General features: G+C 47.1%; 1 protein-coding gene and 1 long non-coding RNA gene across 4 annotated transcripts in view; one reads left to right on the forward strand and one right to left on the reverse strand.

Annotated features, from left to right (window-relative positions):
* The first annotated feature begins 1,004 nt into the window (after positions 1 to 1,004).
* On the forward strand, positions 1,005 to 19,233 carry LOC122718297 (LIM/homeobox protein Lhx9-like). 2 transcript variants are annotated; one of them, XM_043943200.1, is made up of 6 exons: positions 1,005 to 1,673; positions 3,195 to 3,505; positions 8,637 to 8,792; positions 9,764 to 9,996; positions 15,220 to 15,455; positions 15,914 to 19,233. In XM_043943200.1, exons 2-6 carry the CDS (start codon positions 3,228 to 3,230, stop codon positions 16,166 to 16,168), a joined length of 1,158 nt encoding a protein of 385 aa, XP_043799135.1. In that variant the 5' UTR covers positions 1,005 to 1,673; positions 3,195 to 3,227; the 3' UTR covers positions 16,169 to 19,233. The 2 variants fall into 2 exon arrangements, with proteins under 2 accessions (XP_043799135.1, XP_043799134.1); XM_043943199.1 differs by having other exon boundaries at positions 1,007 to 1,673; positions 8,622 to 8,792.
* LOC122718298 overlaps positions 3,374 to 27,241 on the reverse strand; it is a 39,858-nt gene continuing 15,990 nt past the window's right edge. Inside the window, exon 3 of one of the 2 annotated variants that reach the window (XR_006347352.1) lies at positions 3,374 to 3,481. This is a non-coding gene — a long non-coding RNA (uncharacterized LOC122718298). Of the gene's footprint in view, positions 3,485 to 27,241 lie in introns of both variants that reach the window. The other variant, XR_006347353.1, reaches the window with a different exon arrangement.

The raw sequence follows: 27,241 nt of genomic DNA on the forward strand, positions 1-27,241 counted from the left end.
AAGCTCGCAACATCCCACAAACCCGATGACATAATTGACACCCGCGAGGCGAGTCGTTCCGAGTGATTCTCGTCATCCGGCTTCGTTGGCCGTCGACTAGACGGGCGACGCGGCGCGGCGCGGCTCGACGAGGACGGCTCGAGGCGGTAGGCGTCGCGTTGGACGAGGAAGGAGAGGCGGCGCGACACGGCGCAAACGCCGGCCGTCCCGACGTCTCTACCCCGTGCCAGCCATCCACCCGAGACCCCACCCCGTGGCCCCGACGTCGGTGCACGCCAACCCCTGTTGTTCTGCCATGCCGACGTCCGCCCCTGGCCCTGGCCGGCCAGCCCAGGATCCTACTGTCGCCGGGCTTCCCTCGCGGCCAACTCGTCCGCCGACCTTCTACCCGCGTAGCGCCACGATTTTCCCTCTCGCGCCGGGCAAAAAGAGGAGAGGCCGTCTGCTCGAAAGAGACGTCGCGAAAGTGGCGTCTTCCGGCACGGCTCCGTCGCCGCCGCGTATCGCCACGTAACCGCGCGGGCACGTCGTGGCGCGTTCGAGCTGGCGATCCTTGGTGATGATCCTCTGCGGGCGAAGAAGGTGATAGAGAGCGAGTTCGAAGGGGTTGGAGAGGAGGAGGAGGAGGAGGAGGAGGAGGANGAGGAGGAGGAGGAGGAGGAGGAAGAGGAGGAGGAAGAGGAAGAGGAGGAAGAGGAGGAGGAGGAGGAGGAGGAGGAGGATAAGGAGGAAGACAGGTAGAGGCATAAGAGGAGGAAGGTCGAGGTGGATAATTTGGATACGATAATGGTGGTCGAGGAAGAGGAGGTTGGACGATTGGAGGAAGGTTGGACGAAGTGACAGTGGTTATAAATGGTGGAATGTATTTTCTCTATTGTGCGACTTGTTTTATAATATAATCGTGACGTGGTGGGGTTGTTGGAGGGTGAAGATTGTGCGGTAGATTTTGCTGCTTGGGATGTTGTAATTAGAGGGGGAGGGGGGGTTTCAAATTCGATGAAAAACCTTTTAACGTTTTTCGCGCTCGATCGCGTACGTGCCTATAGTAATCGGGAAAAGTAGCCACGCGATTACGTGTATTACGGTAATGTAATGAATCTTTCGAGAGAAAATTTCACCCTGGAAAAAAGGGAGGTTCGATTCTGAAAGGATTGGATTCAAACGTTGTTAAATTCATTCTTCTTAAATTAACGAGTCAATCGAGTTCAGAGATGTACAATTCGATCGTAACGGGTTATGTAGTGAATATCCTTCAATATCGAGCAAAATGGGAAGAATAATCACAAGTTTTTAAATACTTATCGCACGAGATTTCCAAATTCGCAGCGCGCTTCGATCGTCCAACGACTTCCGCCTCGACTTTCCAACGCTGTCGCGACACTGTTTCCGACGGACATTGAAACGCCGACTCTCGATCGTGCCGACTTTCGTCGTCAACCCCCACCCCCGATCGTCGAGCCTGGAAAACCATCGTGGTGCTCGTGGTTCAAGGTCGCGGCTACCATCCGGATGGAAATAGCCAGGCTCGAGATATAAATTAACGAGGTTGTGGGAACGGCTTGACGGGAAGCGACGGCAGACAGCGAGCGAGCGAGCGGAGGAAGCGTCGAGGGCGTCGGTAGCGTCGGTGAAATCCACCGGCGTGGATCGCAGCTGGTCGAACTAACACTCAGGTAAGCGGGGATTGAATGCATAAATCGGAGCGTGGAATTAGAATTTCGTGCCAAGTTGAGGCAAAGGGTCGGCGTTGAGTTTAATCGAAACAAGATCGGGATGATCAGGAAGACGTATCCGCTATTTAGAATCTCGATCGATCGAATATCTTTACGGATCGTACGAAGCGTAGAATATTTCCAAGCGTTTGTAATAATTACGTAAAATTATTCCATCACTATAACGTATTCCATCTGTATAAAAGCTTGCACGAAACATTCCATTAATATACGCGTATCGATAGTACAAATTAATATTAATTTAACTTCGATCTTCGAAATTCGAAATAAAGTTAGCCCTCACGTACAGCTGATCCGAATACCGCGCGCTTTTAAAACCATAAAGCCTAATAAAAAATCGTTCGCGCCAAGCCCCGTCGAGCGGGGGACGAGGAGAGAAGAGATCGAAAAGCGGGAAGGGACGAAACGCTAGCGAAAAAGGAAAGGAGAGTGGAGTAACAGTTGTAAATCAGCGTGCACACGGTTCGGTCTAATACGGCGGGTGACAAGCGGCAGCAAAACGGCGTCACCTTGGGTGGAACGAGGTGTACGGTGATTCCAGCCGACGTCACCTTCCATTTAACTTACGGAAATCACGTGCGGCCCGCGCTCGTAAAGGACGTTGAGTTATTGTGGCGATCCGCAAGCTTCTACTAATTAGCTCGCGGCCGATTCGAAACCGAGAGAGCCACTGCCCCGGGAGTCATTCATTAACGGGACAGCAGTCACGAATTGTTTTCATTCATCGGTTCTTGCGTGCGCCGCCGCCGAGAAGTGTCCTGAATGAATGCGGGGCCGCCTCCTCTCCGCCACCTCCTCCTCCTCCTCCTCCACCCCCACCTCATCTTCGCCGCCGCCTCCGCAGGAGGAGGAGGAGGAGGAGGAGTCCTTCGAGGTTTCCGAGCCTCGTCATCGCGATGACTAGATCGGGCAGAGAAAAAGAGAGAGAGACAGAGAGAGAGAGAGAGAGAGAGAGAAAAGTCAGATGAATTTTCGCCGAAATCGGGGACGAGTGGATTCGAGAGTGGAGTACAATCGCGGGGCCTTGGATCTCGTGGAAAATCGATGGGATCGGTGGCTGCGCTCAAAGCGTCAACCCCCTTTTTTTTATAAACCGCGCTTTATATGTCCCGTTGCCCTTCGTCAGTTTTACGATAGGAAGGGATTTCGCGCGGAAAGTTCGATTTCACGAGGCGATCGTTGAAATAGAAGAACTCGAAGATTGCGTTACAACCGCGCGCGAAATAGTACGAAGCTATGTCTGTGAATTTACTTCCGTTTAATCCATTCGTCGTACAATCGTCGTTCCAATTTCGATTCGAGAGTGAAACGTATTTTGATATTTCACTTCCAACCTTCCTTCATCAATTCATCCCCTAATATAGATGGAGACGATACCGACTCACGTTGTTATATACATACCCTTAACGAAATTTGGTAAAGATCTGTTGGAGGAAGACGAGGGATTTCTGTGTGTGGCAGAATGGGCCGGTGGCCGCGGCGGTCCGTTTCGAGATGCTGAAGGAAGTCGGGTGCGGGAGCAGCACACCCCCGCCAGGGGATGGCGCCGTCAGCAACCGGCAGCTCGGAGGCGGCGAGAACAACAACACCGACGGGGTCCTCGGTTGCGGGGGTTGCGGCAGGGAGATAGCCGAGCGATGGTACCTGAGGGCTGCGGACCGCGCGTGGCACTGCGGCTGTCTTCGTTGCTGCCACTGCCGTGTGCCTCTCGCCGCCGAGTTGACGTGCTTCGCCAGGGACGGCAACATCTACTGCAAAGAGGATTATTATAGGTTGGTGCAAGTAGTCGTAAGAGGATTAGGGGGCACAGCCAGGGAAGGGAGGGAGGAGACCGCGCGGAATTTCGCTTCTAGGGTGTTCACAATTGCTTCGAAACGCAATTCGAATCTACTCGTGTTCCTTTTGCCGAGCGTTTCGAAAACTTGGGAGGAGGACAATTGGTTTTTGTCTTTGGACGCGGGACGTGGACGTGGTTTCGGAAATTTCAATTTTTACTTGAATTATATATATATATATATATATAATGTGTAGAGTTTCTTGTATTTGTTTGCGTTTGAATTTTCTACAAATGCAGCACGATGATCGTGACACGATGGGAAATAAGTGATATAATTTGTCGAAGCCTCGATTTCGAGGAAATTCGAGGGATAATTTTTTTATACCCTGGACATCACGCAATTCTAAATAATATATATGCAGTTTCAAAGGGATTTCTTTACGATATTTTCGAAAGTTATACAACCACTCTTCTTCTTCGACGTACGAATCCAGCCATTCATCGTGGCGTTTTACGTCGAATTATCGGGATGACGCGCGAAATTAATGCAAGATCGTCGATTGGCCGGGTCCGGGCTTCCCGTTTCGGTATTTATTAGGGTATCCGCGAATTTGCATACGAGCGTCCGCCCCGCTCAAAACTCGGCCCAGGACCACACAAAATGTCTACTAATGGCCAGGTCTAAGCCGTTCCTTGTCCTAGGAGTAACCTGGTCCCTGAAATTCCAACGGTGATACGTTGAGCGCGATAAAAACAAGCGGTCACCCCTCTTTCCGCCATTCGGATGACGCTCAGTTTTTCTTCGAGCACCCGCCCGCCGAATTGCTGCAATTTCGATCGATCAAACGCACACGTTTTCGAATCTCGTTTGCCTCGCATCGTCGCCGATCGTAATCGCGGTGTTTCGCTCGTTTACCCCCTTCGAAAAAAATTCCCCCCTTCTCAAGTTTTAGATTCTCGACCGAGGATTTTCCTCGCGATTAATTCACTCGTGAAGAAGATATCTCGAGAATTTCTAAACAGAGAAATCGATGTGTTTCTTTCGAAGAGTTGGACAAAATTGAAAACTTTCGAAAATTCTTTCAAAATTTCGTTCCGATCCCAGAAGGAAAGTAATTTGATAATTCAATTAATACGACATCGCTTCCTGTTTCCACGAGAGTTGGAAAATATTATTTAAGAAGATTGCGGAACAGCCTGGTGGAGGAGAGATATTCTCATATATTGAAAAGGTTTGAATCTTCCCTCACAGGGACAAAGGAGTTATATTTCAAATTTAAACGCGCGTTGCCTCGCATTCCGATGCTCAACAAGATAATCACTTATGCGCAAAGCGAAACAAATTTTCCCCATGTTCCGTTCCTAAGCGATCCTGCACACACACACACACACACACACACACACATACGCGCGCTTCTTATGCGAAAGCTCTTGAAAGCCGCCTAGTAGATTAAGATATAAAAATGCAAAATCTCGATGAATGAAATTAATTACGTTAAACTTGGCCATTGTGGAAATGGTAATTAGACGCGGGGGAATCTGTTATTGTGTTTTTTACGTTATGAAAACGGCGCTCTCGTTGAAATTCAGAGAGAGCAGTTAGCGGACGGCGGCTGGAGGAGCACGCGTTGCATAATTCCGCGTAGCTCTCGAAAGCGTGAGAATCGTTTCTTCTCCTCTCCCGTATCGTGTTTCCCTCCGGTGTTCGTTGTTTCCGTTTCGCATTAACCGGATTGAAATTGTTAAATTGACGAGGTTCGGGGCCAGAATACCGGCGTTAAATATTCAATCCCCCATGAATTATTCACCGCGAATGTATATTCTTGTCCAACAACCGAGTAATAACCGATTTCTTTCCTCGAATGTATGAATTAATTGACAAAAAGATTAAAAAAAAAAGAAATACCATCCCTTGGAGCAGAGCGAGAAGAAGAAGAAGAAGAAGAAGAAGAAGGAGAATTTTAGAACAAGAAGGAAACAAAATCGTGCGAAATAAAATTTTCCTTTCTCTTACTTATTGTTATCTCGTCACGTTATATCTTCGAGAATTAATTAATTGAGCAAGAAAAAGAAGAAGAAAAAAGAAAAAGAAGAAGAAGAAGAAGAAGAAGAAGAGAAAATCGTGTGCGAAAAGAATGAAATTCTCTTTTTTCATACTTATCTTGAAGCATCAGTTTCCTTGTTATTTTTTCCTCCCTCTTTTATTTTTCTTTTTTTTTTTAATGACAGGAAAAAGGGATTAGGTCGCGAGGGTTCCCTCGTCCCCCCGATCCTGTAATCATCGCTAATCAGCGGTAGGTTGCGCGAGCAGCCTCGATGAAACGGAATAATTAAAGGGAACAAAGCTAGGTCGGGGATCCGACGAGGAACATTTTTCGAGCAAGCCGAGTTGTTACGGCCGGAAAATTGAAACGTTTTCTTTCCAGAAACGAAAGACAGCCGGAATAACGAATGCAACGTGCGGCTTTAGCCGGAAGCTCTCCTTTACGGAAGCTCTTTTTCCAGCGAAATATAATATTGCGCAAACAAAGGGACTCGTCAAAAAGAATCCACCCTTCTCCTCCCGAAGACGAGGATCCCGTATCCCCGTACGTGAAGCGTACGTACGATGTTTGTACATCGCGATATCAGCGAATCAACCATTGTCTACGATACGAGGCTGAAGATGAAAGGTTACATATAACGCAATTTCACCTAATTTTTCTTTTTGTTCTTCTTCTTTCTTCGAGAATTACGATTAAACGAGAAATTTTAATAATCGACGATGAGCAAATGATGCTTGGTACAATTACGACAATTTACGAAATTACATCCACTTTTAGAAATTCTTTAAAAGTTCCAGTTCCAAAGATTCAAACGTTGAATTCAATCCTATTACGAATAAAATCTTTTCTCAAAAATATTCCGTCGAATCGTTATTGTCATCGCGATTCCTCCAACAACGAGATGATACAAAAACGTGGTAAAAGTAATTTAAATAAAATTTCCTCTTCGTGCATTAATCGCAAAGATTATCGCGCGACCTTTCTCCAATAATCAATCCCCCGAACACCCGTACCAGCATCCGCATCCCACCGCCCTCCACCCCTTCCCTCGTCATCCTCGAGGCCGATCCAGACGAGATTCCAGACGAGGGTGCAACACGCCCAAGGCCCGTGTCGCCCGGCCAGGCCGGGACTCGAGGCTGCCGGTTCGTTAGAGAAGAATACACCGGGCTTCTCCCATGCAATATGCAACGATCCATATCCAGGCCAACCCCTTTGTCTCTATTTGGTTTTCGCGCTTCGAAAACTGTAACCTCGCCTCTCGATCGTCGTCGGCCGATATGAGAGAGCGAGAGAGACCACCAAGGAAACCCTTATCCTCTCCTCTCCTCTCGCCCATCCGGGGACGCCTCCTCCCTTCGAGGACGTTATGGTGTATTAGTGGAAGAAAAACGCGGACTCAGGCGGAGGCAGGCAGGGGAGGAAGGGGGAAGGCAGGCAGCTGCATTGTTCTCCGATTTTGGTTCGAGCCGATAGTCACGAACAACGGAGGTCACGTGCTGCAACCGGAGGGGGGAACCGGAGGCGGAGGATCGATGAATTCGAGCGACGACGATCGGGATCGTTGATTTTGTAATTAGGGGATTCTACGAAGAACGCGTGATCGAGAACCCGGAACGAGGCTCGCTTCGATTCTAGCCGCTTTGCCTCGATGCTGCTGCTGCTGCTCGCTCTATTCCTGGATCGAAACGGTTTCGTATTAAGAGGGTTGATTGGTGGACAGATAGAGGCGTAGTTGTCGTGTCGTTGTGCTCGTCTGGATGTGGGATAGGTAAGGGTAAATCTTGCAGGATTTTCATTGTAGAGGAAATATATTTGTGGTTCGATATTGGCGAGATAAAATAATTCGTTTCAAGCGGATGATAATTGATCTTTTCAGATCGAAAAAGTAGAATATAAATAACTGATCCTAAGAGACGTAAGTAACGTAATGGAATAGCTTTGAGAGAAATTATCAACTTTAAGATTCGTTGGAATATCATTGGACGAAAGTTTCTAATAAGCATCGTATAGATATATTTCGGAATTGTTTAATTAATCGTATACGTTGGCTGGAGTTAAATGGAACGCGATGATTATTTTCGCAAATTGTTCGCAACGAAATTTCCGCAACGCTCTTGAGATATTATCAACTAGTGGGTGACCAGGCATCAGGTATCAGGTTCTACTTCATCGTGGATGGAAATAATCGAGATTGAAATTTCTGTGCATGCGATCGGGCAAAAAGTAGCGATCGTAAATTGCATTAACTGGGCGCATTTATCGCGCTAAAACTCATTCGATTATAAAAATGTTCGATCGGGGCGGCGCGCGCCACGCTCTGATTTATTTATTTATTTATTTATTTGTGTATTTGCGCCGGATTATATCCGTTGCTTGGAAAAATGATGTGATAACAACGATATCGAGAATGAAGGTAAATACGCGCGGGATTAACGTAAAAAAAAAAAAAAAAAAAAAAAAAAGAAAAAAAAAGAAAAAATCGTGTAAACACACATGCGTGCGGATAATATATCGCGAAATATCATACACTCGTTAAAAGTTGCTTGAGTGAAGAAAGGATTTTAAAGTTTTAACGATAACGTGTAACTTTTAATAACAATAACAACGTTGCAACGACCAAAATCCATTAACATTTTTAGTTCCGTTTCGATCACGCGCTACATTTTTTTCGTAAAATACCATCGCAACAACAACAATATTCCCGAATTTACCTTAAATTATTCTCCACAACTCGAAATTTCATCTACTCCCTTTCACTTTCCCCCTTTCATTTATTACTCTATCATCTCAATTTTCATAAAACGCCTGTTCAATATTTTTAAAGCTCGATCAAAATATTCCTCGAGCGCGTATACCATATTTAATCAACTTTCCATCCATCGATCAAATTAACCTCATATCAAAAAAAAAAAAAAAAAACACTCGACGAATAAAAATTATCCAAACCCGTCGATATCATTACCCACCCTCTAAAAATATCTACCCGTCTCTATTTCTCCCTATCCCTTCCTTCCTTAATCGCGCCGCATTAATAACGTAAAGAGGATCGATAATCTTGCCCAGGTTGTTTGCCGGAAGATGTTCCCGATGCCGAGCGGGAATCTCCGCCACGGAGCTGGTGATGCGCGCCAGGGATCTGGTGTACCACGTGGCCTGTTTTACATGCGCCTCATGCGGCACCCCGCTGAACAAGGGCGATCATTTCGGGCAGAGGGACGGCCTGGTCTACTGTAGGTGAGAAACACGAGCCCGAATTACCATCCTCGAAATGGCCGTCTCTTTGTTATCAACGAGTTTGATGACGAGAGTGACAGAAACACGAGGCGCGTCGACGTAGGACACTTATTATCGTTCGTTCGCAATAATGACAGCCCTGAAGCGGGCGCGGGTGAATCCGGTTTCTTCTTTTTTTTTTTTCTTCTTCCTTTCGATTCTCAGAGACGAGATCGCGGCGGAGAGAGAACGGGAAGAGAGAAAGAAAGGGAGAAAGAGAGAGAGAGAGAGAGAGAGAGAGAGTCGAGATCGACGCGCGCTCTCGTAAAGGGAAAGACGTCGCGGTGCCGCTTGCCGCTTGCGATTCGATCGACAAGCGTTTGTATCGATCGACGAGAGGAATGACGAAATATCGAGAATATATCGCGATCTTTGCTTCGATCGTTATTTCTATTCGAGGAGAGAAATGAGAAGAGAGAGAAGAGGTATATCGAGTATAACGCGTTACGTTCGATTCTGTGAACGCGCGCAAGGGGTTGAAACGAAGGAGGAGGAATTTAAACTTTCGTTTTTTTGAAGGAGTGACGAGCAATACGTCTTCGACGCGGTTTAATAAACTCCGTTTAATAAACGGTCGAAACATTTTCCAATTCAAAGATACAAAGATAGTAGATAATTTAGATAACAAATTCTCGATCCTGAGTTCCGTTGTATTTATTGAAAAATCAAGAAGATGTTTCTTGTTACTTTCGAAAAGTAAAAAGTAGACGAAATAGTGGGGGTGGCGAATGGTAATGATAATGAAAGGAAAGGAAAAGAGAATGAAGATCGGTCGATCGATCGACGCCGATTGAGCGGTAAGCGGGCTGGCCCGTTCGTCTATCGCCTCTCGCGAGCGTGTTACGCGTTCATCGAACTCGGGGGATAACGCAGGGTCGCCACTCAAATACTCGACAGCAAGGTTCACGAATGACGAGCTGGTCGGTCCCAAGACCCCACTACGAGTTGCTGTGCTGCGCTGGGGATTACGGGGGCGCAGCAACGAGTATCGAGGACATCGGTTCGCCGGGGGTGTCGCCGCTTCCGGCTTATTACAGCGCCGCCGAGCAGAGCCCGATCACCTCGTCCGGCAGCGTGCAGAAGGGACGGCCCAGGAAGCGGAAGCTGTCCGAAGTCACCGGATCCGAGCTACCTGTCACCATGAGGCTGGCCGCTGGGGCTCTCGGTAAGATTTTTATTCCCTTTGTTTTCACTCATCTTTTCTTCTCTTTTCTTTCTTTCTTTCTTTCTTTCTTTTCTTTTCTTTTTTTTTTTTTTATCTATTAGGATGAAATAAAATTGGGAGGAAAAATTCTTTTCGAAAAAAATCGTTTCGAAAATCCGCTATCCGGAAATCGATTGATCGGACCATTCGCCCGGACGAAGGGGAGGCGGGGAGGGAAGACAGAGGAAGAAGAAAAACGCCGGCCCCGGGGCCCTTTGTTCCTCCCGTCGTACAGTCGAAACAATGAAGAATTCACAAGAATCGAGTCTCGGCTCTCGGCCTCTCCGAGTCGAGGACGCAAATACGTGTAATTGGCAGTGGTGAAATAACGCGAGAACGCAAGAGAGGGATGGAAAGGGTTGCCCGAGGGATAATTGGGCCGGATGGTAAACGGGGGTGCTCGCTTGCTTTCAAACGTAGGTCTTAAAAACCATGGGAACACGTGGTACGCTTCGCCGTCCCTTTCCCTTTTCCTCCAACTCTTTCTCTCTCTTTTCCAGCCCCTTTCCAACCCCCTTTCTCTCTCTCTCTCTCTCTCTAACTCATCTCTTCTCCCTCTTCCCCATTCTCTCGCTCTTTCGAATAAAGAAGAAGGTTAGATATTTCTCCATCCTTCGAACAAAGAAGGTTAGAATCTCTCTCGTTCTTTCTCATTCTCCGCTCCTCGACGCGAGCAGGTCAGACCTCTCTCTTTCCCCTTCCGTGTTCCTCTCGAGAATCGAGTAGGTTGGACCTCTTCTTTTCTCCTTCTCCATCCCTCGAATCGGGCAGGTTGGCCGGGGTAGTTGTATTATTTGCCGAGCAATGAGTATAATGGGCTGGTTCGTTCGGTGAGCAAACATTTGCACGAGGTTTCGAGAATCGGGCGGAGATTGTTCGCGATCGTTAGTCGCGTTCCCTCATCGACGCACACGCGAGGAATTCTTCGGCGAAATTTCGCCCATGGTTTAATTGATCCATGGACGCGAGTGGCGGGACACGATCCTTTCGTGCCTGTTCGCGCTCAATGCGCCGGACGCGTGACAGCCGCTCCAACGATTTTCCTTTTCGAGAGGCCCCTCGAACGCGTCCTCGCTTTTGGCCGCGGCGGCCGCTTAAATTGGCCCGCTTCGATACGCGGCAAGATGCGGCCACCTTCCTTCTTCGATCGAAACGAAGAAACTCCCAAGAGGGAAGGGAAAGGTGAATAAGGAGGAGACGTGTAAAGATGAGGATTTGTGGGTTGTGTAAATGTTTGACGTTAGTTTCGGACTATATTTATATTCTTCCGTTTGTAAATTTTTATTAAACGAGGGTCGTAATCTCTCGAGATTGCTTCGATACAATTACAATTATTGTTACATTCCGCTATTTAACCCTCGAAATTAAAATTTTCCAATTATTAATAATTTTTCAAAGTACTTATAATAAATTGTCGCAATCAATGTTCGATCCTCGTAAAGATTCAAAACAAGATTTCCGTTAACGTTACTTCAGAAAAATCGTATAACCCCTCCAAAAACATCTCTCCTCTGACCATCGAGACCTCTAATTCAAGGAGACGTTTGCAACCCCCGTGGAAGCGAGATCTCGTCGCGTCATCCGCCAAATTCGTTTAAAGTCCGTAACATTCTCGTTCACTGACGTTTCGAGATACACCCCCTCCTCTTTACTTTACTTATTTTCTAATCGACGCGCTGGGATCAGTTTCGAGGGAGCGGAATTTACGATCAACGGGCATAAAATCGGGGCACGAAGCCTGGTCCCAACCTTGGACGGGGTGGGAATCCGGCGGTTGCCTCGCGTTTTATTGTCTTTATATATAATTGGGACACTTTTTGCAGGACGGGCCGCCTGATCCCTCGAACTATTCTCGTCTGGACGTCGCAGGCAGGCGCGTTCGATGGATCGTTGGAATTGCGACCGCGATAAGCCCGCGTCTCTTCGCCTCTGAAAATACCTTCGTCCTCCCGGTTACGGTTCTTGCGATCCTGAAAAATTACCCTTCTTAGGAGGCTGAGAAGTTTGTCGAAGGGATGCTGCTTGATTCTTGAAAACGTATCTCCGATCGGTTCCTTCCGAACTCGAAAACATTTCCTCGACGATGATTTAAATACTTCTCGACTCGACTCTTCTCAATAACACTCACGTAAAATATTTTTTAACGCAATTTTCGTCGCGATAGATCCCACAGTTCGAAAACATTTTCTCCAATGTTAAAGGACAGCGAAGAAGATCGAAACTTTGTCCCGATTCCGCTTGCTGGAATCTCAAACGGAGGTAAAAGAATTGGGAGGGGGAAAAAAAAAAAAAAAAAAATGTCGTTGGGCGAAAGCACCGGAAGAGAGGCTTCACGACGAAGAAGGTGGATAGGAGAGATTTGAACGGGGATTCGAGGCACGCCGGTCGCGCGAACGGAGAAAAGGCTAGGCCCCCTCGGACAGTGACAGATGGGTATCGGTGGCGAGATGCATCGATTGGCCGATCTGGCAGGAAAAGAATGCTGCCGCGGCCAATACGTGGCCGCGGCCAGCAGAATGGCCGGCGGAACACTATAATGCCGGCCGCGTGAGTTTCTTTTGCTAAGAGAAACGGTCCTCGTCCTCGCTCCGTCCAACGTCCGTGCCATCCGCGTGATTTCGCCCTCTGGACCAGGACCTGACAAATTGTAATCTCATTCTTGAACCACGAAAACCGTCCTCCTCGAATCCCCGCTATTCCTCCTGCTATTCCGCCCCTCTTCCCCCCCCCCCCTCTTCCTCCCTCCTCCCTCCTTTTTCGAGCTCGGAGGAGCTTGGGAACCAGGCCAGCTCGATGAAAAAACTTGCGTATTCCTTTTGCAGGGCCTAGCGTTCGCCCCGCGTTTATTGATAGAGCTGGTTTCCAGGGAAAGCGAACCGTTCGGGAATCGAGCCGGAGCCGTTCCATTTTCTTCGCTTTTTCTCGACCGGAGGCTGGGTGCAATGAATGGGTGTCCCTTGCGCGGGGAAACTGGGTTCCCCCGCGGCTTGGATTGGGTCGAACGTGACTCGAGACGCTTTTTGTCCACGGTGTTCGAGAGAGTATAGAAAACGTTCGATTTTTCCCCTACATTGGGTATACGGGTTATATAAACTGCTTCTTGTCCCGGACAATACAGTGGTGGTCAACCTTGTGGCAGAATCGAATAGTTTTCGTTTCGAAATTGTATCAATCGTGTATAATCTTCTTGATAAAACAATCCACTCGATTTATCCATCCCAATCGGAATTCTCATTCTCATCGTATTTGCGTTTCACGATTATATAACATCGCCGCAAGATTGGAAACAAATTTCGAAAAGATTAGAATCGTCATCGATTTCGAATTTTGTTCAAATCGTCGAGCAGAGAGGAATGAGAAATGGAATTCCATCCTCCTGGAAACTGGAAAAATTGCCTGAACCGGAAGTAGGAGGAGATGAAAAAAATTCGAGGGTTCTCCAAGTCCGTCCGATCCTTGGAATTGGAAAGAAAAATCGGTGTCGTTCACCCTTTCGCAACAAAACGAATTCCAACGTCGGTGTGGCCGCGTCGCGGCTCTTCTCTTTTCTGGATCGCGAGCCAACGTCGCGTCCGCAGGGAATGGAAGTTCGGGACAATAAACAGTAATGGCGGATACGTGCTCGGGGATTTACTTCTGGTCGTGGTCCACCCCCCCCCCGGCCCCCCTCGGCCCCCGGTTGGCGCGCAGCGGCTGTCCACGAACGTCGCCTGGAACCCGTTCTTTCTCTCCGATTGAATTCAATGGTTACCCTCGTCGTCTTATTTATTGGATGCGTTCCTTCGCTCCGCCGGCGCGCAACGACTTCGCAACCGTTGCGCACCGATGTCGTCCCCTTAGCTGGACGGGAGAGGAGGAGGGGGGGAGGCGCTCTGTAAGAAAATTTCTATTCCTTCGCGCGTGGAAATTCGTCTCGTCCGTCCATTTTCACGCAGAAAGAAGAAGAAAATTTTTCCTCTTACTTATGGGGGAATTGAGAGATTTGGAGCGAAAGTGTGTCTGATTTGTGACAACTTGCGTTACTTAACGAATGAAGAAAGAAAAAAATATGAAAACGATGTTTAGTACTCGTTCGAGGTTAATTAAGCGAAATCGAGTGTATCTCATTGTTGTTGGGAATCGTGGTGGAAGATAACACGATGGAAGAGGTGAAAATTTTATACGTATTATATCACGTATATTTGCAAATTTCATCGAATTGAAATTGATTTTTAATTCCGTCGAGACGAATTAATTTGGGAAAACGAGGGTTGAGGACCAGGTAGAAGAGGAGACAAGTGATATTGTATCTCTCGATCCCTATCTCAACTTTTGCTCTCTAATTTATCGCTGCACCTGTCCACGGTACAGTTTTCAAGATTTCGAAATGATACACGCCTTATGTGTTAATTTAAAAATTGAATTATAAGTTACTTATGAAATCCCAACGTTACTTGAGAACGACGTATGGACGATGAAAGATAACCTTCGAGTTTCTCTCAAAGATCTAATTTCGGCCGCCATCCCGATCGAAAAATTCTTTCGCATTGATCTTTTTCTCTTAAGATGATCGTTCCACGATTGTCGCCAAACAGAAGAACAAATCGTTCGATAGATGGGTCAGATAGTCGGCTAGTAGCCGATTGATGGATCAGCACCGTTCACCAACGATCAAAGAGGATTCCTCTCGTTTACCATCCACCGTTTTGTTTCTATCGTTCGATCGACGCCTGCCTTTTTTCACCCGATCGCTGTTCCATCTTTTTACGTCAGTTGCGTGTCTCGTAAGCCGATCCAAAAAAACTCGCGCGCATTCCTCATCTTTATTTTCGCCGTTCGTTAATTCTTCTTAGAAAAATTAGAATTGAATCGATCGTTCGTTCCACCTTCGCGAATGATACGTTCAATCTCGATCCTGACATTATTTATTGCGAAGAAAAGAAATTTAATCTTATACTTTTGATACGAAATTTAATTTAAATAGTTTCCAGAAGAAGAAATTGTATCACGATTCTTCACCTTCTCAATCTCAATAACCCTGGTTTTATTTTATTCCGCTATTATTATTCTCTTATTCTCCTGGACGAAACAGATCGAGCTCCCAAGGAATCGCGCGAGAAGAAAAGATTCGAATACGTTTCCCAGTCGATCCGATTGAAACGTTAAAGTTTATCGAAATATCGTAGGGGGATAATTTGGTTGCAGAGCTTCTCCACCCGACCGAACTGTCCTCGTCCATGGAATCATTGGCGGCGTACGAAGCGTCTGTCGGCTCACCGGGGCCTGTGCATCAGAGCCAACGGACGAAGCGGATGAGAACGAGCTTCAAGCACCATCAGTTGCGGACGATGAAGAATTATTTTGCTATAAATCAGAATCCGGACGCGAAGGACCTCAAGCAACTGGCGCAGAAGACGGGGCTTTCGAAGAGGGTGCTTCAGGTAGGATAAAATAAATCTCACCCACCATTTCCTTATTCCCGAGTATATATCGAGAACTCGGATCTCGAGCCAACGATAATTAGCCGACTGATCGTTTTCTTCTTTTTTTCCTTTTTCATTTTATCAAACATGATAAATAAAAAAAAAAAATGTTGAGGAAATCAACGTTTTTATCGATAATTCGGTATCTCTGTGCGCGATAATCTCGAGAGACGACGGAGATGAAAATTAGTATAATCGAGCGTTTAATATTCCAATTTCCAATTAATCACGTCTCCTTCTCCATTTGAATTGATCGATATCCTTTCTTCGTCAACCTTCTTCATCTCGTTTTCGCTCGTTGATTTTCATTGATGATTATCTTCTTCGTCGATCCATTGCAAAAAAAAGAAAAAAGAAAAAAAGGAAGAATCGTCGCGAAAGAAACGAGACCCTGAAGATTCTCGGTTCCCGCTTAGGTCTGGTTCCAAAACGCCCGCGCGAAATGGCGGCGGAACATGATGAGGCAGGAGGGCAACACGACGACGAGCAACGTGGGGTGTCCAGGCACACCGGTGCCCTCGAACACGGCAGGCTCGCCGAACGTAGGTCCGGCAGCCAGCATCCTGGGGGACAGCAACAGCATGCCGTCGACCTCGATGGAGGAGCTCCACGCTCTTCATCACCTACATTCCGGCGTTTCCTCTCAGGTCTCCTTCTCCGATCTTTACTGACGACGGCTTGAGATGGAGGAAGACAGCTACAGCAGCCTTTCCAGCCATCTTGGATGAAGGATCTTCGCTCTTTCTTCCCCTTTCCTCGTCGATTTTTTTTTCTTTTTTCTCTTTTCTTTTCTCGAAGCGCCCACTTTCAGGGAGGAAGCCTCGAGAGCTCCTTCCTCTTCTTCTTCTTCTTCTTCTTCTTCCTCTCCTGGATCGATTCCAGAAGGGAACGGACCACGTTTCCCCTCCCTATCCACCCTTCCTTTCCGTTAACTAACCGAAGAAGGACAAGTTTCTATTTATTTATCGAATATTCCTCCTCTGAGATGGCGCTGAGAGTCGAAATCCAGGCGAAGGGGATTATTGAAAGAGGGAGAGACCTCTGACCAATTTCTTGGCGAGCAATCCAGATGATCCAGATCCTTGGCTGGATCGAGTCGGAGGATTTTAGGAAATCCGTGAAAGAAAGGAAGGAAGGAAGGAAGGAAGGAACGTGTTCGTTTGTTCGAAGAAACAGCGAGAGATTGACAATCTCGATCAAGCTCGTCCCTAGGTTTCTTAATTAATAAGAAGGGACGATCACGCGGCCGAATGAAGACGTTCACGGTTACTAATAGATTGGAAACGATTTCTTACGAGCTTGTCAAATCCCCGCAATTATCGCATTCGTTTGAACGAGGCCGATACTATTAAACCTTTCAGCGATTATATATATATACACTTTCGACAACAATCCGCGTACGTCAATTACAGGTAACAAGAACAAACGAGCGTTCATCGATCACCAGTCTCGATTTACGTGGCGAGCAACGCTAAAAACGATCGGTCGATCCATCAACTATCCGCAAACGAACGGACAGTTTCGTTTGCGCGAGAACGAGGTTAAAAGCGAGGCCATCCTCCAAGGCAATCTAATCTCTGATAAATTTATCGATCCTTGCCGGCAACGAATTCGAGAAATGAAACGAAGAATGAAAGAATCCCGACTCGCTCGCCGGGAAACGGTCAATGGTCCACACTAGAAATCCTACTACAGGACAGAGTACGACGGCAAGACGCTTGGGAAACAGCGTTTCGGCCGGATCGGATTTATATTTAAGTAATCAGTGATAATAATCATAGTTCCATGCACATCCGAATTACCAAAGAATTACTTATAGGCGATAGTTTGTCTCGCTAGCGAGAGCGCGAGTCGGGTCGATGGGTGTCGTGATAACAATCGATATTCGGAAAGAAACGACGAAAATGAAATTTTTGCTTTTCGTTTAAAGATAGACGATATATAAGAGTCGAAACGAAACGAAACGCGTACGAACGCGTTTATTTTTCTTTTTTCCCTTCCTCCCCACCCTCTCTTAACTCTTGCCCGAGGATGCGAATGGCTCTCAAACGAGCCATTTCGAAGGGAGAGGGATAGATCTTTATCATCATCGAGGAAAAATTCCTTCTGCGCTATCTTCCTTTTTAAACTCGCATTCGATGGAAGTATAAAAGTATGTACGATCATGATGGATCGATACGGTCCCTATCGCTTCGATACCTCGATCTTGCACGCGCGCGCACACACCGGCCCGACTACGCGCGCTGCTTCACTCCTCCTTTTTAGCCGAGTACCGTGTCACGAAGACACTTTTTGATAACGGCGATTTACGGGCTAGAGAATCGCGAGCGAACGAACGAACGAGCGACAGGTGTGGTAAAACGGCGTTCCTCTCCTCGTGCCAAAAAAAAAAAAAGAAAAAAAAAAAGAAAAGAAAAAGAAAAAAAAAAGAAGAAGAAGAAACGTACATACGAGGTAGGTAAGATACGAAGGTTCTTTTTTTCTTTTTTGTGTACGATGTGTACGATCGAATTCAATTTCGCCTTCGAAATTATTATTTTCCCTTGGCTTCTAATCGATCTTTGACGAATCGATAGATGTTTGCGTTTATTCGTAATCGTTGGAAAAATTCGAAGAAGAAGGAAGAATTATTCGTGGAAAAGTAAAAAGTTGTTCGTCTAAGCTGAGGATTTGTTGGATGTTTGGATTCGATCGATATACGAAATACACACGTTCGACCACCGACGACACACAGTATATGTATATTATAGGCATATGAGAATTAGCGGACGGATCGCAAAGTTTTTAGCCAGACGCGAGCGACGTATTAAATGATAAGGCTTGGGATCATCGAGTGTCCCGACCATCGTCGTGTAGCAAAGTGATGGACATCGGGGAAAAAAGGGGGGAAAAAAAAAAAAAAAAGAAAACCAAGATAAGAAGAGGAAAAGGAACACGAAGTTTCGTGACACGCTCGTTGAGAGAATTTCGAAACGAGAACGAAAAATGAAAAAAAAAAAAAAAAAAGTAGAAACGTGGATTCCTATGACGAGAAGATGAAAATTTATTTGTAACGCGCGATCGAGAACTTATAATTTTTATATATATACCGTCGTAATTAGAAAAAAAAAGAAAAATGATATTTATCGACTGCATTATCAAGCGACGAGACGTTTCGAGATTAAAAAGATGATCCCGATGGAATTCTAAAGTACCGCGATTCATCCTCTACATATAATATCCCAATTTGAAAATTTCCACGCTCCTTCGACAAACATCTCGTCAATTATCGCGATTACCATAGGACCAGCACAGCGCGCGCGGTCTTTTCTCACTTCTTTCCAACATTTTTGCGATCAACAAATCTCCAAACAAATCTCCCCCTCCCTCCCTTCCCCCGGAAGGTGGAGGCTCGACCAGCGTCGAATCGGAAATAATGTGCATATAGTCGGCGGCAGTCGCGTGTTAGGCATGTGTAGCATAGCGATTAATGTACGTCAGCGTCTTAAAAGTCGAAACAAGAAACGAAAAAAGAAAAAAAAAAAAAAAAAAAAAAAAAAAAAAGAAAAAAAGAAAAGAAAAAAAAGAAAAGAAAAAAAAGAAAAAATAATAATAATAATAATAATAATAATAATAATAATAAAGCGTCGTGGGTGGAACAATTATATTAAAAACTGTATAGATGAAATTAATGTGCAGCATTCGAGTGCGGCTATTATCGTATAATAAATAGTTACGTACATCTGGACTTTGAAAATGGCATTAATCATTTTCTTCATTTCCGTCTTCTTATTTCATTTCGTTTCGCTCCCTAATATTTTTCTTATTTCGAATCACGATTATCACCGTAACTTGTTCTTTCTTCTCCCCCTCCTCCATAAATTTAATTTCAAAATCCAAAACGATTATTCGAAAAGAGGATCGCTTATTTCAAGTAGGGATCGATCGAGAGGGAAGATGCAGACTCACAAAGTAGCCCCAAAATCATCCCCAAACCGAAACCGTTTCAAAGGATCCCACGAATCTCGTTCTTAATTGAATCGCAAATTAAGTCCGAATCCCTTGGCAAAAGGAGACCTCGAAGGCCTGTCCGAGCCGTTTCACGGCCATCTCACAAAGTTGGTCGTCGTATGCGAATATGCGAGCCGCGGTACGCATGAAACGTGAATTTTATTCCCCCGTTATACTCTCCCCCTCCCCTTCTTAAATCTGAAATCCGTACCGACTCCGTGAATCCAAGCTGGAAATATGAATAAAGCGAGCGAGTCACAAACGGCCGCGACAACCTCAAACGGTCAATCGTTTGTCTTCTCGTATTTTTTCGCCACACGCGAGCCGGTCGCGGCGAGATCCGCCCGTTCAGAGCAAGTGCGAGTTCTAATTAGCATCAAATTAGGTATTTAAGGATTTCACGTTCGTGCGTGAAAGAATCGTGGAAGGAGGGCCCGCCGTGCGAGGGTGGGAGAAGGCTGCAAGCGACGGAGAAAAGAAGAAGAAGAAGAAGAAGAAGAAGAAGGAGGAGGAGGAGGAGGAGGGGAAGGAGGAGGAAGGTCGAGAGGCGGAAGAAAAAAGAAGACGAAGGCTTCTTCTACTTAGGGGTTATACCAACATAGGGACCTCTCGTGTAAATTGTAGGCCCCGGAGTCGTATAAGTGCAGCGAGCTGTACGGCGCGTATACACATATATTTCGCCGCCGCTCATATAAGTTAATTTTCAATCTATATGCGGGTTCTCGGATGGCGCGCGGCGACTCATCAACGAAATGAAGAAATTGAGACTCTCGTTAATATTTAATGAGCGCGAGGAGCAAGAGGAGGAGAAGGAGGAGAAGGAGGAGGAGGAGGATACAATGGCCGGGGACCCATACGCGGACGCTTCGAAATATCATCCGGATCCGTCAAGGATTTGCCGATTTTTCGTCTTCTACCGCGATGATCGGGAATGAATCGGGAGGATTTTTATCTGCATTTTACGCGAAGAACGGATCATGATTCTGAATGAGGAATTATTCGATGTCGTTTTGGTTATATTTTTCATATGTGAAATTGATGAAGAATATATACGTATAGATTAAAAATATCGAAATAAATAAGTCTGATGATGATTTATTCTTCTCCTCTCGAAATAAAAATAACCAATTATTGAAGAAAATCGAATCGATCCTTGATTTCTAATTACAATAGTTATATATTCCTATTTGTAATTCATGTAAGAGGATGCGTTTCCAAATAATATAATCCTTCTCTCGATCCTTTTTCGACACTTTTTAACACCGATTTCTCGCCCGTGGATAAAAGAATTACAATTAATATTCGCTCATTGTTCACCGTTTTCTTTTCTTTTCTTTTCAAACGGCGAGTCGAAACGGTGAGTCGCGCGCCTCCGAAAAGAGGATCCAATTTGTGCCCCTTTTGTTGGCTGGCCTATTTACAACTAATTTACGAGCCGGGTCCATCGACAGCGAGGAGGCATATGTGTAAACGGTTAACGAGAAGGGGACGACAGACAACACGGTCGAACGTAAGAAGCCATCCCAATTCCTGTGGTGGCGGAGGGACGCGCGCATCCATGAATTCCGCGTATTTTCTGTCTTGTCGAAAAGCGGCGGTCGTCGCTGGCTCGCCTTTTAAAGCGGCGACAGCTGCATCCAGAATCTGGTCCTCCCCTTTCGTTCGATGATCGCGAACGTCCGCTTTTGCGCGCTTTATCTCTCCGCGACACGATCCTCGAAAACAGCGGCCGATACGATTTCGATCCGTGCCTCTTTTTCGCTGATTAACCCGATTCCACGGGCACGAGACCAACAGCTTCCTCCGTTCGATCGTCAACGAAATCTCTCCTTCTCTCTTTCTCTTCTTTCGCTTCGAACGGTGACATTTCGGTTGCCGTGGTCCAGAAACGTCACCGATCGACAGATATATATTATCTCCGGTTTTTTTCTTTTTTTTTGCCTTCTTTTCGAGAACGGCTGGAGATATCGAGTAACTTGAACTCATCGCCGTAGATGTCTGGACCCGACATTTCGTTCCATTTCCTTGATACAATAAATACACCGAGATAGGCGTGTGTATATATCTTTAAATTGTGAATAGGATTTTTATAAATTGAATACACGGGACGAATACTTGGAGGAGCGAAAGAGATTGAAAGGAGATAATCGGTTTAATCCGAACGATTAAAAGTCAACCGCGTGTCTACTTATTTTCGTCCTCCTCACCTTCTTTTTTTCCACCAGGTGAAATCTACAATCGACGAATATTAAATACCAGAGATAAAAGAAAAGAGAAGAAGCATATCTCCTTACGCGCGTTCCCTGTATATCGTATCCTGTTTCACTTCATTTCACAACCCACCGAGGTTATCTCATCCGTTAAATGTCCTCACCTCTATTCATTAAACGCCGTATCGAAAGTAAAAAGAGAAAGAAAAAGAAGGCCGCTAATTAGGTCAAGCCCTCCCCCTTTGCATTACCCTCGCATTATCTTCGAATAATTTTCCCGCGTATCGCGTAATTACACAGTACGTTACCGGCCACGCGATTATCGGCAATCTGTACACCGGTCGGAACGGAAGCCAGCGGCAAATTATTCCAACGAGATCGATTTACAACTCTTAATAACCCGCAGTAACCCCTCCCTCCTCGCCCAACGCCCGACGAATGTCACGCTCGAGCGTCGAAATCGGCTCGAACACCTTCCACTTTTATCCACGCACTTCGGATCCCGTCATCAACCGCGCGAAAATTTATGCTTCCTCGAACGACCGCAACGAGCCGATGGCGGGCGAACGGTGGCTGCGATGAATCGCGAAAATGGCACGCTTTATTTGCGGCCGGTTGCGCCATCTCTCTACAGGTGTTTTACACGCTCGAGCCAACTTCATTTGTCCGTGGAAATCGGCCGACCTTTAACACCGGTCGCCGCCGCGGGACACCAGTGATATTCTTTGCGCGGGAAAGAGCGAGACGAGACGAGACGAGACGAGGTAACGGGTTGTTCCCGTACAAATATATATATATATATATATATATATATATACACGGACAGGTGAGGGAACGTGGAATGGTTCTCCATGACCGATCGAATTTTACGTTAATTAGTTAAGCGTCGTTGAGCGCGCACGCGAGGGCGCCCGAGTAACGAAGGTGACGATGTAACGAAAGTACTATGCGTGGAATGAATTGTATTCGCCGGCTACCGGAGGACGAACGCCATTTCTCAGCCGTGTTTTTCAGGATACTTCGAGGAGGTAGTTATTCGCGTGGGTTGCAAATGAAATTTTCGACTCGATCGTGACTCAACGAAGAAAGAGAGTTCCAACCAATCTTTTGCCTTCGTTCGCGTCTAATAATTCGTACGTCACAACGGTTGACGCTGCTTCCCTATGATTAATCCTCAATCGTATGCTCGTTCCCGGAATCTCAGAATTTTTTCGACTGTACGAGGAATATTGCTTTAAAGATCGGGTCTAGGAGAGCATAGGCCGCCAATTAGTCTACGCTCCCCTCCCGCTTCGATCGCTTCGACGATCACCGAAATGATTCGGCAAAAGGCAAGAAAGAAAAAGAAAAAGAGGAGGAGGAGGAGAACTGTCCGCAAATCGTCGCGTTCTCGGAGGCAACAAGAACGAAAGGGACGGCTGTCGTGGAACGGTGGAAAAGATGGAGCCGTGGACGTCTGGAAGGGTCTCGGTATCCGGTCGGTATCCGGCCGGTGTCGAAGCGGCCGACTGGGTTAAAAAGCGGACCAATTTTCAGTAATTTGTACGCGTTGGAGCCGCGAACGCGCGCGTATTCGTGCCGCCGACACGATCGAACTCCTCGCCTCTCTCCTCTTTGAACCGCATGCCGTACGCTGGAAGTGGAGGACGGTAGCGCACTGGTGTCCTCCTCTATTCCGCTCCCGAGGACATCAAACAGAGCAAGCGAGTAACAGGCACGACGATCAGCACGAGGATCGATGGAGGAGAAGAAGGAGAACAAGGAGAGAGAGAGAGAGAGAGAGAGAGGGTGAGAGCGATAATGGAGCGGGACGAGGAAAGTCTTGAGAAGGCTAGTTTCGAGGGAGGAAGGAAGCCTTCGACGGTGCGTTCACGGATTCGGTCGATAGTCTTTTGTTCTGTCAAACGTCGGAACGTGGACCGCGCCCGGTTCCTCCTCGAGGGAGAGAACGAAAGGCGGAGAATCTTCCTCTCCGTTCTCTCTTCTCCGTTCGCCTCTCTTTCCTCGAGGAGACGAAGGACGAGAAGAAGAGAGAGAGAGCGGAGCGAGGAGACAACGAGAGAGGACCTCGAGGAGCGGAGTTTTTATTGGGGCGGCTGCTCTTGCGGGAGCCAGGGTCCGGCAATCGTCTCTTGCTTGCCAACTCGATATATACACGACTGTCTCTCCTGGGTAGAGAGAACTCTCGTGGACGTGTATAAGTGACGTATACGTGTATACACCAGCGGAGGGATCGGCACAAGGATGAGTCTACGCGGACCGAGTTGGCGCAAGAGAGGAGACCGCGACTCGTTTTCTGACTGCAAGAAGGGCAGCCACGTAGAGAGCCAGCTGCTACCAACCACCGCCACCATCTACCGCCATTGCATTCGATGTTACGCTTCCGCCGATAGTCGAGCGGACCTTTCTCTCTCTCTCTCTCTCTCTCTCTCTATATATATATATATATATATATATACCTCTTCTCTCACTTTTTCTTCTTCTCTTCCCTTCTCTTCTCTCCGTTCCTCGCCCTCCTCGCGATAAGCTTCGCCGCCGATTCGATTGCCTCTCGGAGTTGGCTCGCTTCGCCGGAAGCTGGGACGGCAGATGGCCGCCGACAGGGTGACAGAGGCACGCGTTACCCGTGTATATCGGTTATACCCGCAAGAAAACCAGTATTCGGTATATACCGTGCTCCTCCGTGTCGTCCTACGAGATGGACCTACCTGCTGCGGGGGCCCAATCTCCTCCTCTTTCACCCCCTCCCCTTTTCCAGTCTCGTGGAAGTGATAAAAACGGAAACCGACGAAGGGGCGAGGAAGGTTCTTCCTTCTTACGCGTCGCGTATCCACCACGTGGCCGTATGAGAAATTGCGTTTTAATTAGGGGAAGGGGCGAGGAGGAGGGGCGAATTACAATGGAGAGTGGAATTACGAAGAGTGGAAGGAACGTCTGCCACGTTGACCAGGTGATTACTCGGGAATCGTAATAAAACGCGGCCGCCGTCGACGAGCTTTCACCGGGGGGAGCAAAAACGTCCAAAGGGATGTGGCGGAACACCTGCTGAACGGAACGTTACGACCGTCTCGCTGAAGGATAGATCGGTGGATAAGATCCGTGATACAGGACAGGAAGCATCATCATCCGTGGCGCGCCCGTGTCCCGGCTAATCATAGCGCATCCGTTGAATCGGAATGAGCCCGCCTGTTCCAGCTTGCGCGTCTGCCAGACAATAGATTATGCTCCACCGTTCGAACCGGTTGGCGAAAAGGGAAGAAGAGGAAGAAATCATCATAGATTTCGTTCCATTTCGTTTCAAGGGACGGTTGCACGAGTTGGAGTGATCGACCAACTTTAAAACTTTGGATACTCCAAATACATACTCCGTATCCAGACACACGTGTTCCACGATCGGCTACGACTTTGCGGGTCGAGTCTACGAATAATAGCGTAGTAGAGAGGAATCGACGTTGGATGGCGAAGAGGGTGTAGCGAAGAAGAAGAGGTAGGAGTCGGTCGTTCCCTTTTCTCGGCGAAGAGGAGCCCGATAGGATGGTTGGAGCAACGGCAGATGCTGTTGCATATGGAGAACAGAAAAGGAACGAAAGATGGCCGCGGGTACCCCACAAGCATTGTCTACCAAAGCCTCCGTTGTAAATAATGTCTCTCCATGGCGGCGAACCAGAAGGTTGGAGAGTTGGCAAAGTATACACAATCTGGTTGGCCCCTGGGCTCTCTTCCTCTATCTTCTTCTTCTTCTTCTTCTTCTTCTTCTTCTTCCTCTTCCTCCTCTCACCCTCCTCTCCCTCTTCCTCTCCCTTTTCTCCCGCTTTCGGCTTCTTTTTCTCTCTTTTCAGAACCTGTCGCGCATAAACTGATTCGGTCCCGATGTCCCCTCGCACGGGACTCCCATTGGCCACCGCAGTCACGCCGTTCGCTTTGTTTCCTTTCTCATTCTCTCTTCATCTCTCTCCCTCTCTCTCTCTCTTCGTCTCTCTGCCTCTCTCACTCTCCCCTTTCGATCTTTCTTGCTCTTCCTTCCGCGTTTTGGACCACCCTCTTCTCTCTCTTATTCTCCATCGGCACGTCGCCGAATATTTGGCAAAAGTTACGGGGTCCAGAAGGCAGAAGGGGAGGAGGAAGGAAGGTCTATCAGCCGCGTAAATCGCGACACACGATTGCACACACGAGGGTGGACCACGGCCTGACTTTCCTCCCTCGAGGTAACGAGTCACTCGTACGCCCTGTCGTTACGATCTGCTGCGCTTTCGAGCCGTGCAGGGGCTTTTGAGCTTTCCAGCTTTTGAAGCACTCCTCGTAGCCCGACCATGAGCAACCCCTCTCTTTTCTTCTCTCCCTTCCTCCCTCCCTCCCTCTCTCTCTCTCTCTTTCTGACGAATCGCGACCATGATTTTCGTTTCGAAAGAAAGATCGAAGAAAGATCGAAGTGGTGGATGGACAAACTGTAGAGAAGAAGAAAGATTGAATTGGAAGAAAAAAATTTCCGTTCGTACATGTATATCGAGACATTTCTTTGTTACGCGCGTATTTTTTAATTACAGAGATATCATCTCGACACCGAAAAAAATTTCGTACGTTTCTCCTTCGAATTCGAACGTTAAAAAGTAGGTTTTTAATTTTCCATAAATTTGCATAACTTAATTAATTGGTAGCCAGAATTGAAGGGAATGATAATCCCCTTCCTCGATCTTCGAGCGAACGAAGATGGCCGCCACGAGTTTCCAAAAACTCGTTACACTCGTACTCACCCTCGTGCCACACGTGCGCACACGTTAAGTCGGTATCGGGACGATCGAAGGGGGCGAGGAGAAGGAGGGGGCGGGTGGAAGAGTCGCCGGAGGAAGGAGGAGGGGGTTGGTTGGTGCGGCACAGTGCGAGTTCACGTTTCGCGGTCTTTTTTCTCGGATTATCCAAGCGGCGCATCGCTTATTCGTGTATCGACCTTTTTCGCCTTTTTGCCCTTTTTCTCGTGGGGGTGCAGGGAGGATTCTTTGTTTGCGACGGTTTCTCCAGGAAGAAGCGGAGAGCCGAGGGAGAAGATAGTGGCCATTGTGGCACGATCCGGACAAAGGTCGCTATAGCGACGGAATTCAAAGGAGCTGAAGAATGGCGGCCGATGCAAATTGAAGGTTTTTTTTCTTCTCTCTCTCTCTCTCTCTCCCTCCCTCCCTCTCCTCCCCCCGTGGCTACCGTGACCACGGGAGCTTTTCCACCATAATAGATACACGTCCAACGAGCGGGATTAAATCGCGTGATCTCGCGTGTATCATCGCTCCGATCTCCCTCGCTCTTGTCCTTTACCTTCGAGGCGATCCTATTTTTACGAAATTACGATTATCCTAAGCGCCGTTTCCGTTTCGAGCGAATTTATCTCGAAACCGAGTCACAACTCTATCCACGCGCGTGAATTATATGGTGGCAAGTCGTAAGGTTCCAGTTTAAGTAGGATAGAAGAAACGACGAGTTAACCGAACACGACACTCGTAATATTCCCGTTTTCGATATCTCCATTTATCCCTCTCACTCTCTTCTCGCCCGAGA

The sequence above is a fragment of the Apis laboriosa genome, unplaced genomic scaffold (genome assembly GCF_014066325.1).
Source record: "Apis laboriosa isolate Shangri-la unplaced genomic scaffold, ASM1406632v1 scaffold5_cov152, whole genome shotgun sequence".
Taxonomy (NCBI): domain Eukaryota; kingdom Metazoa; phylum Arthropoda; class Insecta; order Hymenoptera; family Apidae; genus Apis; species Apis laboriosa.